The following is a 15,432-nucleotide window of genomic DNA, read 5'->3' as shown; positions in this document are numbered from 1 at the left end:
TATCCAAAAAGGAGTTCATTGCTATGCACATATCCAAAAAGGAATTCATGATATCTAAAATAACAACTTTTACTAGTGAAAATGTAATTTTAACATGCAACAATAAAGTTAAAGATATCAAGAATTATGTGTATTACTAGTTGTAATTTCATTTTTGATATGCTAAACGCATTTCTGCATTTCTGATGACGTCATTTTTGATATCAAGAATACGTGTCGTTACTAGCAACCATGTGATTACTGATATCAAAAATAAAGGTCTTTACTAGTAAGAAATTGTATTTCTTTTGTATTTTTGTATTTTCTTTTGTAATTGTATTTCATGTTAGGCTACATGTGAGGTTTTTCTTAAATAGGCATAGAATAAAATTAGTAGGCTAAGAATCTGCATATTTCATGTCATTGTAGATCATATAGCCCTACAGTAAAATTCAAATGTCATTGAATAAATGAATTTCTGTTTGGTCAAAAAAATAAATTTAAACAAATGAAAAAACGAAAATCAAACCGTTTCTCATTTATCTTTATTTATTTTTAAATAGAAAATCAAATGACCAAAATATACACGGACCATCGTTACTAGTGAAAATTGAATTGTTGATATCAAAAATAGCAATTGTTACTAGTAGAAATACTATTCCTGATATCAAGAATTAACATTGTTACTAGTGGAAATTGAATTGTTGATATCAAAAATTCTAATTGTTACTAGTGGAAATGTAATTGTTGATATTGAGAATGAACATTTTTACTAGTGAAAATTGAATTGTTGATATCAAGAATACATATTCTGCGAATGAATAAAAGTTAATTTGGCTTGCCATAGTATGGGAGCGCTGCTATGACATCACATCCTATGAGCCATGGGAATAGTTTAGGTTGTTTCATTATTAACAGTTACAGCAGGACTGGAGACATCGCTATCTACTCTTTCTTAACCATTTCTCCAGCAATGGACAAAGTGGAAAAAGTTGTGATACTACTGATATTATTGCAGGGTAAGTACTTGTTTTGCTTACTTAATGATGCTTACAAGTTATTAATCTTCATAGTTTTCATTTGGATGGACAGACATGTTAATATTAAAGCTGCAACAAATGAAGATTTTGTGGTAAGGATCTATGGTCCCACTTTATATTAGGTGGCCTTAACTACTATGTACTTACATAAAAAATAAGTACAATGTACTTATTGTGTTCATATTGTATTGTAAAACACTTTTGCTGCTATTGAGGTGGGATAGGGGTAAGGTTAGGGAGAGGGTTGGAGGTATGGATAAGTTTAAGGGTGGGTTAAGGTGTAAGGTATGGGTCAACAGTGTAATTATAAATGTAATTACAGAAATTAAATACAGATGTAATCGCATGTAGTTTAAAAAAAAAATATAAGTACAATGTAAAAACATGTATGTACACAATAAGTACATTGTACTAAATTATTAATTAAAATCTAAGTACATAGTAGTTAAGGCCACTTAATATAAAGTTGGTCCTGTTCTATAAAGAAACTGTTTTATATACTTAGTAAACTGTCTGTAAAAATATCTTAACCTAAGAGCAACTGAAAAAAGTACTATTTAAATTGTATGTATTGTACAATTGTACTTTAGGACAAAATACTGTATGCTGAATAATTTTTTTTTCCTACCCATGACATTTCTTTATTGTTTTAACTATGAATCTTTGGCAAATTAAAAAAATTTAGATTTAAACTATTAATTTAACTAATTATGCTTTTCAGGTAAATGTATCTATTTATATATTTTTCTGTATGAAAACTAACATCGATTTTATGTATTTATTTACTCACTCACTCTTGGAATCTATACTATTAAAAAAAAATACACATTCGGACATGATAAATCTGTGTTGATGCAGATAAATCTGTGGATAATAGTTTAGTGAAGATGTCATGGTTTGTAGTGAAGGTGTGTTTGGTGTAAAGTTTAGAAAGGGTTGGGTTCTCACTTCAGCTTATCAGTATTGTTTGAAATATGCCGAGATACTGCTGGTCATAAAAAAGGCTTACCAATGTCAGATGTCTCATGGAAAAAAGTTTTTTGTAGAACTAGAATCGTATTAAATATACTGTGTGTGAATATACATTTCCAAACAAAATAGGGTCTAAAATCAGAGCTGAGAATATCAAACTTTTCCTCGCAGGTTTCTGTATTGCTCACACTCAGGGTTTCAATGTGGGAACAGCAGGGGCTAAGATCTTCTCAGGTCTTGTGGTAGAAGAGTTTGGCTACACTGTACAACAGATAAGCAATGATCAAGGAAAATGGTAAGATATGTCACACACCACATGATCAAAATGTATAAAAATGCATTGTGGATTTAAAGTCTATTTTTGAAAAGTGTTGGACTGGTGCTATGAATCACGGTTCACTCACAGATTACAGTGGGGGATTTGAGACTGCTTTGTTAATGACTAATTCTTGTCCAGAATACCAGTCAACTTTTAGGGAAAAGTATTTGGCACTCTACCAATCTTAAAGGAACATTCCCCTCTAAAAACAAAATATTTCTCAACAGTGTACTCACGTTCAGGTCATCCAAGATGTAGATGAGTTTGTTTTATCAAGGGAACAGATTTGGAGAAATGTATCATTACATCACTTGTTCATCAGTCGATCCTCTGCATTGAATGGGTGCCGTCAGAATGAGAGTCCAAACTGCTGATAAAAACATCACAATAATCCACAAGTGATTCACACACACCACTTATCTGACGGCACCCATTCACTGCAGAGGATCCATTGGTGAGCAAGATGTAATGCTACATTTCTCCAAATCTATTCTGATGCAGAAACAAACTCATCTACATCTTGAATTGCCTGAAGATCATTTTTGGTTGAAATATACCCTAATTATAGGGAAACATATCATAAGTACGTTTAAAAATTGAGTCATTTGCATGCATAATTAGTTTGATTGCATAGACGAATGGTTATTTTTGCTCAGGCTGCTGGTGGGTTCTCCCTGGAGTGGATACCCTCAGAATAGAAAAGGAGACATATATAAGTGTGACATCAGTGCTTCCAGAACACTCCCTTGCCAGAAACTAAACCTTGCAGGTAAATTTCTCTTTATTTTAAATAATCATGCACTTACAAAAAGTATTGTGGTATGAACATGGGCTTTTGGACATGGTACACCAAGATTATTTAAAACTATCTGACACCAAAATACTTTTTAAGTCCTTTAAAGTCCATTAAATCAGAATTATCAAATTTTTCCTACCTGTCATGGAAATATATCTGTGTCTTGACAGACTCTATCAGCATAGATGATGTGCAGAGCATCAATGTCAACATGAGTCTGGGCCTGACTCTCACTCCAATGGCTAAACCTGACATGTTGATGGTATGCTGCAGTAGCATTGTGTCCCCATCAGGGGGCCGGATCTTACTCCTTTTTGAAAACATTGCTCAACATAATGGAGGAAACTGTAGAAAGCCGATGGCATGTTTGTGTTTCAGACGTGTGGTCCTCTGTGGGCTCAGCGCTGTGGCAGTCAGTATTTTTACCCAGGAGTCTGTGCTGAAGTGAGCCCACAGTTTACGATCCAGTCATCCTTCTCTCCTGCCATTCAAAGTACATCTTATTTCGTACGGTCAGAAGTGTACAAAATATTTAATAGGATAAGTGAGTGATTCTTAATCTGAATTTCTCTTTCAGCTTGTGGTGGGCCAATAGATGTTGGCATTGTTTTGGACGGATCAAACAGTATATATCCATGGCCTGATGTTACAAACTTTCTCATTAAGCTTCTGGAAAATCTCGATATCGGACCAGATAAAACTCGAGTAAGTACTGTTATTAACCTTTATCTGAACTGATTTTTTCTTTGATTTATATGATATGACTTAATTGGGATTCTGTTTATTTTTTAGGTCAGTATAATGCAGTATTCAGAGGATTTGACGTTTCATTATCATTTTAGTTCTGACCAAAATAGAGACAAAGTTCTTTCAGAAGCTTCTGGTATTAATCAAATAACTGGATATGATACCAACACCTTTGAAGCACTTGACAAGGCCAGGTATTTTTTATTTGAATTTATTTCTTATTTTTTTTCTTTATTATTTGTGGGGGAAATAAAACATTGTTTGTATTTCAGACAGACAGCTTTCCTTCCAGAAAATGGTGGCCGTCCTGGTGCCACCAAGGTGTTGGTGGTGGTTACAGATGGAGAATCTGCTGATGGTGATAAAGGTCCAGAGGTCATTGAGAGATGCAACAAAGATGGCATCATTCGCTTTGGCATTGCTGTGAGTGAAAGAGAGATCAACATGAAAAAAAAAGCATTACGTCAACAAGATACAATACGATAATGCATTTTGATCTATCATACAAGTTGAAATGAGAGAACATTCAATCATGACCACTTCCGTCAAGTATATTTATGACAATTATAATTGCATACAGTTAGTGTTGGCGGTATGGTTATGTTCTGGGCAACACTCCACACGCCTGTCCATGCAGCCATGCTTGGACAGAGCGGGGAGAGCAGCAAGACAAACCCCCCTGGGGTACAGAACAGAACCATTAAAGCATACATAATTACAATTCACAATTACGTGTGTTGTAAACAAAATGTGATAGAGACTGCTTCCAATGAAGACACTGTAAAGAAAGAACAAAGTTAGATCGGATTGCATGTTCAGTTGGTGGAGTTGGGGTTGGAGGAGGGAGTTAATTGCAAGCAGCGATGCGATGGAAGAGACACTGAAGAATGGGAATTTAAATAGACCGCAGGTGATAGGTGTAAAGACTGGATTGGTAGACGTCAGGAACAACTGACTGTCAGCTGATGCAAGCGTGACTAACGTGGCCTGACTGAACTAACGCGATGCTCAATTTATGTGAAATACAATTAGTAGTGAGATTCATTACAGAACATAAACTATTTTAATTATTCATTGTTTAAAATTTTATACTAAAGTGCCTAATTTTACGGTTTTTATTTCTTTAAAGAGACGAACATCATTTTTGAATTAACTGTCATCTATGAATTTATTCAGATTCTAAAGGAAAGTGCCAATATTCAAAAATTCATCGAGGAGATTGAATTGATCGCTAGCACTCCAACAGAGAACTACATGTTCAATGTGTCATCAGAGCAAGCGCTGATCTATATCGCAGGAACGCTGGGGGACAGGATCTTTAACATTGAAGGTAAATCATTCACATATGCCAAATTAATAATGAATTTGTTCATCCGGTGTCAACCTTTTTATCTTAAAAAAACAGCTTTGAATTAGGATAAGCATTCAAATATTTTGCCTTTTTTCATTTGAGGCACCAGTCAAGGTCAGGAATTTCAACTGGAGATGTCCCAAGTTGGATTCAGCGCACATCAGACTAATAAGAAGGTGCCAGTAATCTTTCAAAATATCTGATTGAGTAATCTAACTGATTTCTAATGTGCCATACTGATTCAGAAGAATTGAAGGCATGACAGGGGGGCATTTTATCCCACAGGATGTGATCATGCTGGGTGCTGTCGGAGCGTATGGATGGAGCGGGACCGTCGTCCATCACACAGCTGGGAAATCACACATTTTCCACAAAAATGCTTTCGAGAAAATCCTGGATGACAGAAACCACAGTTCATTACTTGGTGAGCCAGCCAGAAAATTAACTTTAAAGTATTCTGAATGAACGAAAGAAAATATATAGAGGTCTTTTTTCATATCCATGCTACTGTCCAAAAGTTTGGGGTCAGTAAGATTTTATTTTTAAATGAAATAACACTTTTATTCAGCAAGGATGCATTAAACTGATCATAAATATTAGTTCACTGTTTCAAATAAATGCTGGTCAAATAAAAGCTTTTTTATTCATCAAACAATCCTAATAAAAAATATGAAGCAGCACGACTGTTTTAAACATTGATAATGATCAGAATTAATTCTTGAGCATCAAATCAGCAAATAATTATGATTTCTGAAGGATTGTGTGACACTGAAGACTGGAGTAATGATGCTGAAAACACAGCTTTACCTTCACGGAAATACATTTCCTTTTAAAATATATCCACATAGAAAATAGTTATTTTAAATTACAATAATATTTCACAAAATTACTGTTTTACTGTATTTTTATTTACAAAAAAATATAGCCTTGCTGAGCATATACTCCTTTCAAAAAACATTTACCCCAAAATTTTGAATGGTAGTGTAACATGCAGCTTTTACTGTATTTTTGATGAAACAAATGCATTTTCTGCTGTCTTGTGTTCAGGATACTCTGTGGCGTCTGTGATTGACGGCTCGTCTGAGTTTTATGTGGCCGGTGCTCCTCGTGCCGTTCACAGAGGACTGGTTGTAGTTTACAGTATGAACAGCCAGAATCAGCCGCTCATCATAGATTCACAGAGAGGAGATCAGGTACTCGTCTGTCTGTGATCTTTAATGTGTTTTAGCTGTGTTACACACTCAAGTCCTGTCTTAGATCAGTGTGGTGTGTGGTTTGCAGATCGGCTCTTATTTTGGCAGCGTTCTCTGTCCTGTCGATGTGGACGCTGACGGTGTGACGGATCTGCTGCTGGTCGGAGCGCCGATGTACATGAGCGAGGAGAAATCTGAAACAGGAAGAGTCTACCTCTACACCATTACCAATGTGAAACATTTACTGCCCATAAAACTAATCTTAATTCAAAACAGGTCCTCGTGTTTAAAAAGATTGCCTCATGTTGTTCTCAGGGCATCTTAAGCAACCAGGGGAGGTTAGAGGGACCCTCCACGTCAGAGAATGCTCGGTTTGGGACGGCCATCATTGCTGTCCCCGATCTAAACCTGGACAGCTTCAGAGACGTTGTGGTTGGTGCTCCGCTGGAAGGCAATGGCCAAGGTGCCATTTACATCTACTATGGAGAAAGAAAAACCATCAGAAAGCAGAGCTCTCAGGTAGAGCACTCTAATAATTATATATATATATATATATATATATATATATATATGTATACTGTAAAGGGTGTAAAATGCTGTAAAATGTCCCTTCGTACTAAACAAGTCTTCTTATTTAGTTGTCTCTCTTCTTATTTTCTGCAGAAAATACTTGGATCTACAGTGGGCCCAGCGTTTCGTTTCTTTGGACGCTCTTTAGATAGTCGTGGTGATATGAACGCTGACTCGATCCCTGATATTTCAGTCGGAGCGGCTGGGAAAGCAGTGCAGCTCTGGTGAGGATCTCCATCTAGTTGTTTAAGATCTATAAAATCATAATGAAAGCATGATGCTCATACAGTATCTGTGATCTCAGGTCAAGGACAGTTGCAGCTGTCACAGCAACGGTCTCCTTCAGCCCTGAGAAGATCAGCATTCTGAGTAAACCTTGCATGTTCGGAGGAAGGATGGTGTCGTGTGTTAGTGCCAAAGTCTGTTTCAGATCAACATTCAGACCCACAGTATTAGCGGGTAAAGTAGGTAAGGTCGTCTCTCATGTGTTTTGTATCTCATGTATGTTAATTGCTCCAAAAATCTCCATGAAAGTGAATAAAATTACACTTTTGTTTAGATATCAAGTACAACCTGACTCTTGACGCTGGCCTGCAGTCATCTAGAGACACTTCAAGAGCCCAGTTTGACAACTCAGAGCGTCTGATCCAGAAATCTCTCAGTGTCTCTGACAAAGAAATCTGTGTTGATCATTATGTCTATGTGCAGGTGAGTTTTTGCCACTTGCTACAAGCCACATGTTGTTCAAAATAACAATACTCTGTTGTCTAGCTTCATTTCATTTAAAAGTGCTTGACTGATCATTTTACACAGATGCTTTTATTGTTTAACAGGAGACCCCTGATTTTGTCAGTCCAGTTGCTTTGCGAGTCGACATCAGTCCACAGAATTCAGAGACAGGGCCTGTCCTGGATGCATTTCAGCCCAAAGCCTGGGAATTTTTCGTAAGATCCCCTCTAAATTTAGTTAAGAGTCAGTCATTATCAGTTTCAGTCATTTCAAAGTTTGTCTCAAATGTATTCCTGTTTGTTCAGATCCCTTTTGTAAAGGACTGTGGCTCTGATGACAAATGCTCTTGTGACCTGAAGCTGACTGTGAAAGCTGTTAATGTATCTAGGTAACCTTCACACAAACACACACACAAGTAAAGTATAATGTAAAATGGTAAAACTTCTAAGAATGTCAATATGAGATGAAAATTTTAACTTGAAAACAAAAGCAAAAATAACTGAAATAAGTTGATATATAAGTCCCTAAATTATTGAAACAAAATTTTTAATAAAAATAAATTAAAACATCATACAGATATATATATATATATATATATATATATATTTGTGTGTGTATATATATGTATGTATGTATATATATATATATATATATATATATATATATATATATATATATATATATATATGTATATATAATATTTAATATATGAGTGTGTATATTTATTATGTATATATAAATACACAAATATACAGTATATAGTTGAAAATATATGTAAAATAGTGAAAATATTTAAACATATTTACAAGTATACATTTCTATTCATATTATTTAATATTATTATTCATATAATTTATATTATATATAAATATATTTAATATATTAACAACATATTTTTCCAAAAAATATACATTCATGTGTATGTATTTATATATACATAATAAATATACAAAGAACACACACAGATATTTATAATTATTTATAATTATAATTACTAAGGTTTCCACATTTTTTAACACTCCAAAAAAGCATGTCTTAAACTATTTTGTGCTTGAAATGGCTGCATTTGTTGTCGCTAGGAAGAGGCACCACAGAGAACAGAGAGAGCATTTGTAGAAAGAAGGGGATTTTTTCCCACAAGTATTAATTTATTTGGAATGCCAGAAAAGCATATTATCCGAATCCGAACATATCCTTCCACTAATTGGTGCTGCGCTTGGTAGATTGCGTTGGTCGATATGTAAATGAGATGTTGTGTCTGTGTTCTTTAAATTGTACATTGTCAGTAAATCACCCGCAGATATTTCCACGCCCATCTGCGCTGTTTTGAAATTACGCTCTCACACTTATTTTTCCTGTTTAGTAAACATGTTCTAAAATAGATATTTGAAGCATATCACATTATTTGTTTATATGCATGTCAGGTTACATTAACTGATATCAGAGAAACATTAACATGCGAATGTGATGTTGAATTATTAAAATTAATTACAAATATCAAGGACCGCTTCAAGTAAAAAGTCAATCAGGTTCTGCTGATAAAAACGTTTGGGAATCTCTAGGATCTCTAGGACTCAGCATTTTTGTTAGCGTGAACTGTCCCTTTAAGAGTCAACCCAAAACAATCAATGACTAGCAGCAGATCTAGGTGTATTAAAAGAACCAGAATCCTGAAATGTAAAAAGATTTTGTTGTGTTTTGCAGCTCATCTTCACTTCTAGTCAGTCCTGACAGAAGAAGACTGTCCTTCATCGTGACAGTAATGAACATGAAGGAAAATGCGTACAACACAAGAGTGTCTGCTAACTTCTCCAGTAACCTGTTCTACGCCTCTTTCACACCACCTGTACGCCCACCGTTTCGTGTTCTGGCATAAGTCTGCTCTGGTTTGTGTACGAGAAATTGTCTCTGTGAATCCTCTTGCTTGTGTGTGCAGGCAGACAACACTGAGGTGAAATGCAGTTCAAAAGCAGGCTCACTCGACTGCAGAGTTGGATACCCGACCCTGACGCCTGGCCAGACGGTAAGAGAAAAGCATCTGTGTGTGTGTGTGTGTGTGTGTGTGTGTGTGTGTGTGAGACCATACACACTTTTTGTTTTCTTCAATAATGTCATTTTGCCTCATCATCAGGTAACATTTGAGATCCACTTTGACTTCAACTTAAATCACCTCGAGAAACAGGCTGTTGTGAACTTTGAAGTGCAAAGGTAAAAGTACTTGTTGTTAACACAGTTCTCTACCAGCTTTTGTGTAACTGTTTGGTTTCAGCTGTAAATAACCCAACACATAACCATTTCCAGTGACAGCGAGGAGGAAGTGACATCTGATAACAAGGTCTCTCTCTTCATCCCAGTCCAGTACAATGCTGAAATCATCCTCACCAGGTCAGAGGTCAAAGTCATGCTCCGATAACCTGTATGTGCTTGTGAAGTGGTCAAACACTTGAAATACTTACGATTTTATGTAAGAAGTCTCTTCTGTTCACCAAGACTACTTTTATTTGATTTAAAATAACAGTTTTCTATTGCAATATATTTATAAATGTCATTTATTCTTGTGTTTTCAAGCTACATTTTAGCATCATTATTCCAGTCTTCAGTTTTAGTTTTCATCACTGTTTTCATCATTGATAATAATAAGAAATTGATTATAATAAGAAATATGATTATGCAGACTTATTATATATACTATATATATTATACTGCATATTAACCTTGACCTCTATCACACAGAAAAGGGCTCATACGTTTTTGTAATGTAAAAACTGTAGTTCCATTTATTATTTTAAATAATTTTTCTAGAAACTTAAACTTGGATTTTTGCGGGATTGGTCCTGAGGATCAAGTCAAACATACTGTCTCAGGTTTCGATGACATCGGCCCAGAATTCGACATTACATTACGAGTGAGTAAAAACAACACTATATTTCACATTAAACTACTATGTTTCCCTCTAGAGTTAGCAATGTGGACTATGCGATAGTTATTTGAAGCATGTCTTTCTGCAGGTTTCAACAGGAACTTTCCCAATCAACCAGGCTCGTCTGACCATCTCGCTGCCCTCTAGCACCAAAGCTGCAAATCCTTTATTATATGTGACTTCAGTCCAAACAGCACCTGTGAGAATAAATAATGCTCTATTAAAATGCATTAGGAAATCAATTTCTTTTCAAATAAAGTATTTAACTGCATAAGTATTTATACTGTAACTACCACTGGGATGAAAAACCAGAACATTAATCTGTGTTTCTGCTGAGTAGGTTGTAAATGTGCAGTGTGACAGCAGCCATCTGATTGACCCACTGAGGATCAGAGAGAAAACACACACGGCCCACTTCACTAAAGAGAGCTTCAGAGGGACAGCAGAACTGGTCAGTATGTGTGTGTGTTTATGTTAAATTATACATGCTGTAATATAGGCGTTCTGGGTTTTAAATATAATAATAATAAATGTTTCTTTGCAGCACATTAGTATAATAGAATGATTTCTAAAGGATCGTGTGACGCTATCTCACGACCAATTTGTACATATTTTACGAGGTGGCTAATTCGTACGACCTCACTCATACGATTTTGTACAATTTGTCTAGACCCCAGTGATGGGTAGGTTTAGGTCATTCGTAAAAATTCATATGAATTGTTCATCTCATAAAATATGTACGATTTAGCACAAATCGTTTGAATTTGTACTAATGAGCTCATACAAATTCATACAAATTAGCCACCTCGTAAAATACATAAAGAATGTTGTAAGATCAGGCTGGTGACACTGAAAACTAGAGAAATTATGCTAAGAATTCAGCTTTGATCACAGGAATAAATGACATTTTGAAAAATAATCACATTTGAAATTATAATAATATATGCTAGTGTAAAATACGTTTTTTTTTTTTTTCATTTCCAGGATTGTAAGGCAGCAAAATGTGAAACCATAACTTGTGTCCTCAAAGATCTGGAGGTGAAGACCAGCTACTTCGTAAACATCACCACTAGGATCTGGAATGGCACATTTGCCTTTGTGAGTGTCTCTTGAGGTGCTTGAGCCCTATCTACTTCTGTTATCTGTCCTGAGCAGAAGCTTTATTCCACTCTTTATCTCCTTCCAGGCTGATTTTCAGACGGTTTTAGTGGCTGGAAGCTCTGAGATACACACATCTCAGCCTGATCTCATAGTCATCACACACAAACAGCAACAGGTCAGTTCATCCCCGTCTTTCAGTTGTTTTTAAGATGTTCAACTTTGCTTAAATAATAACCGAAATCAGCTTGGCCTAGATGATTTTCTGTGCTTGGCTGGTTTAGTTTTGTTGGTTGACGAACATAGCTGTTCTGTTCATCAGAAGAACTAACAAGGAAGTTGGTTTTTGTCCAGTATGCTCGTTTTAAGCACTTTTGTTATGTTTTCCCATAAAAAGCCTAAACATTCTTAAAATGACATACTCGAGAAGCAGAAGTTTGGAATGAAGTAGTTCAATGTCTTTAATTAAGATTACTTGTGTAACAGACCACAAAGTCAAATAGGTTTCCTTTAAATTTATGTAAATATATATGTGTGTGTGTGTGTGTGTGTGTGTGTGTGTGTGTGTGTGTGTGTGTGTGTGAAATACAACTAATATTTAAATATTTAAGCCAATACACAATATTATAATGCTCCTTTATTTAAGTATTTACTGTTCCTCTTTTTTTTATTGTTTACTTGACTAGTTTTATATCCAGAGAGTAATCAAACTAAGTAATATTATTTGTATTTAAAATGATAACGATTGAATATAAAAATTGTAAGTAAACTAATTATAACGCTTACATTTCCTTGGTTATTCAAACAGCTGCTACAGAAAACGAGCGAAGAACATTTACAGCGAGCGCATGCACTGAGCAACAAAACTGCGGTGTTTCATCGATGCCTCTGATTGGCCATTGCATTCATAAAATCAATGGAATTGTGTGTGATTGGTTATAACGCACCACATTGTATTATTAATTATATATATTAATCAGGTTTTTACTAGCATGCTTATAATAATCACCTTGTTGTCAAAGGCTTCAGCAACAGGCAATATGTCTGGCTATTGTCGATACACAATACTTTCATTCATTGGAACAACCCTACTGAGTGTGTACATATATATAATGGTTGTGGTAATATGCTTTATCTACTTTTTCCTGACTCTGCTGCAGATAAAAATTACAGTGAGTAAAGAAGGAGCGACTGGAGACATTCCTATTGGTATAATCATAGGAAGTGTCATTGGCGGCCTCCTCCTTTTGGCTCTAGTTACAGTGATCCTATGGAAGGTACAGAACGAGCTCTTTGTTTTAGCATTTAGAATTGCAACTGTACTAATACACTGTAATTTTGACAAAGTTAAATTCTTTGTTGTAATAATATACATTACAACACTGTTGTCCCACCAGGTTGGCTTCTTCAAGAGGATGGCTTTGCCACAGGGAAATGAACCGGATCCGGCAGAACAAGAGGGTCTGTGTGAGAATCAAGCATGAACGGGACATAAATGCTCATCTCTGTGGAGAATTTTACCTCGAAATGTACAGATTAATAACTGATATTCAGTTTACTGCCATTCGGGTCCTGCCAGGAGGTCTGGCTGGTAATATCTACTGTATTTTAAAGTATCTCACAACTGTTGACTCTCATGCACTTTCTTGTTCAGTGCTCACTCTTGTTAAGCCCTCAAAAGAATGAACGAATGTGTTGTTACACGCATGAGAGCCGGGATGTGTCTCCTTAAAGCCAGAGGGCTTGGGGTGAATGTCTGAATTTTTTCCCTCTGTCAGTTCCTGCTTCCTTCTCGTTCTGACTTGCTTCAGTTTGTACTTGGTTCTTAGTTAAATCATGACAGATAACTCTGTAAAAACATAATTTGAAGTGTGTCTTTTTCATTAATTTTCTGTTGTTGGGTGTTTCGGAGACGTTTACCTCGCTTATGCACAAACCTCCAGTACGATGACACACTGTGGTTATAACTCCTTGATGTGAAATACTTATTATGAATGACTCTTACTGTTGTGATTATTCAAGCCCCGGGGGAAGATTAAATTATATTCTTTTAACTGTTTTTGTTGGCCTGGTTTGTTATTTTGCCTCTTCTGTGTCACTATTCAAGAATAAGCATATCTTAAAGAGATGAATGATTATTAGGTTTGTCTTTACCAAAGCAATTATTCTTCAGTATACAGTAATGCTAAACATCTTAAAGGGTTAGTTTACCCAATAATCAAAATTATGTCATTAATAACTCACCCTCATGTCGTTCCAAACCCATAAGACCTCCGTTTATCTTCGGGACACAGTTTAAGATATTTTAGATTTAGTCCGAGAGCTCTCAGTCGCTCCATTGAAGCTGTGTGTACGGTATACTGTCCATGTCCAGAAAGGTAAGAAAAACATCATCAAAGTAGTCCATGTGTCATCAGAGGGTCAGTTCGAATTTTTTGAAGCATCGAAAATACATTTTTGGTCCAAAAATAGCAAAAAAAAAAAAAATAAGACTTTATTCAGCATTGTCTTTTCTTCCATGTCTGTTGTGAGAGAGTTCAAAACAAAGCAGTTTGTCATATCCGGTTCGCGAACAAATCATTCGATGTAACCGGATCTTTTTGAACCAGTTCACCAAATCGAACTGAATCGTTTTAAATGGATCGCGTCTCCAATACGCATTAATCCACAAATGACTTAAGCTGTAGCTCATCATCTCCTCCGGCCTTCAGCTAGTAGCTTATAACAAATATTATAAATGTTATTTTTTACGATGAACTGTTCTGTTTTTTTTTTTTTTAGGCATAAACTATAAAAGGCTGTCGTGACTGTCTGTTACAGGAGTTTTCTCCCAGTAAAAACATGGATGCTGATTATGAGGGGCTCATCATATGGCCAGTGGTCCATTTTTTTTGAAATACAGAATTAGGTAACCCAAAATATTTAGATTTTGCATTACATTTACATTCATGCATTTGCCAGATGCTTTAATCCAAAGCAACTTGTGCTGCATAGGGTACACATTTTATTGAGTTAAGTTATCCGAACATAGACTATTTTCAAGTACTTTTTGTGTTTTTTATTTTCTAGTTTGTGGTCTGTATCATGTCATCTGCAATATATTCCAGTCCGAGCCCTTACTTGTGATTGCCATCTTGAGTGATAACATCAATTTAATTCAAATCAATTTAATCATCTCAATGTGCATATAGCACAAAGACAGTTGGGGCAAATTCTTTAATCTGGGTTGAATGTTTGGTAACACTTTCTATGAAGCCCATATTTATAGTACATAAAAAGGGTATTCTTAAGCAATTATAATGAATGCACAATGAAAATGTTGCATCCATTTAAGCAGCAATGGATTATATTTCTCATAGTTATAATGTATTACAAGTCACATATCTTACCATGTTGCTTGTTACTTTACATAAATCAGACCACTTATAAAAATTAATAATAATATTATTTTTTTCTCAAACAGCCATAAGATCAGATACCAAAATAATTTGTAATATGATACTTTTTTTAAAAACTAATTTTATTGTAATATCCGTTTGATTATTTTAATTGTCCACCAACAGACAAAGTGACTATAAAAAACTTTGCCCTAACCCTAACTTTAACCTAAGCCTACTAATACTCTGATGAGAGTTAGCTGGCATGTAGTTGCAAAGTTATAGTCAACAGACTATAAGGGGACCATCAAAATAAAATGTAACCTAATATATAAGTAAAT

At 35.3% G+C, this 15,432-nt stretch overlaps 1 protein-coding gene across 2 annotated transcripts; it reads left to right on the top strand.

Annotated features, from left to right (window-relative positions):
- The first annotated feature begins 871 nt into the window (after positions 1-871).
- On the top strand, positions 872-13,752 carry LOC132127605 (integrin alpha-2). Of its 2 annotated transcripts, none has more exons than XM_059539542.1 (30): positions 872-998; positions 2,163-2,286; positions 2,967-3,079; positions 3,277-3,368; positions 3,485-3,599; positions 3,684-3,811; positions 3,899-4,047; positions 4,126-4,276; positions 5,030-5,183; positions 5,307-5,380; positions 5,490-5,628; positions 6,252-6,397; positions 6,486-6,629; positions 6,713-6,916; positions 7,061-7,191; positions 7,272-7,435; positions 7,527-7,675; positions 7,801-7,911; positions 8,002-8,084; positions 9,401-9,542; positions 9,633-9,719; positions 9,828-9,904; positions 9,998-10,081; positions 10,499-10,601; positions 10,705-10,815; positions 10,957-11,067; positions 11,601-11,714; positions 11,803-11,892; positions 12,875-12,991; positions 13,112-13,752. In XM_059539542.1, exons 1-30 carry the CDS (start codon positions 953-955, stop codon positions 13,196-13,198), a joined length of 3,540 nt encoding a protein of 1,179 aa, XP_059395525.1. In that variant the 5' UTR covers positions 872-952; the 3' UTR covers positions 13,199-13,752. The 2 variants fall into 2 exon arrangements, with proteins under 2 accessions (XP_059395525.1, XP_059395527.1); XM_059539544.1 differs by having other exon boundaries at positions 7,272-7,440; positions 7,535-7,675.
- Positions 13,753-15,432: the final 1,680 nt, after the last annotated feature.

This window comes from Carassius carassius, chromosome 45 (genome assembly GCF_963082965.1).
Source record: "Carassius carassius chromosome 45, fCarCar2.1, whole genome shotgun sequence".
NCBI lineage: Eukaryota > Metazoa > Chordata > Actinopteri > Cypriniformes > Cyprinidae > Carassius > Carassius carassius.
This window is presented reverse-complemented; position numbering and strand designations above follow the sequence as displayed.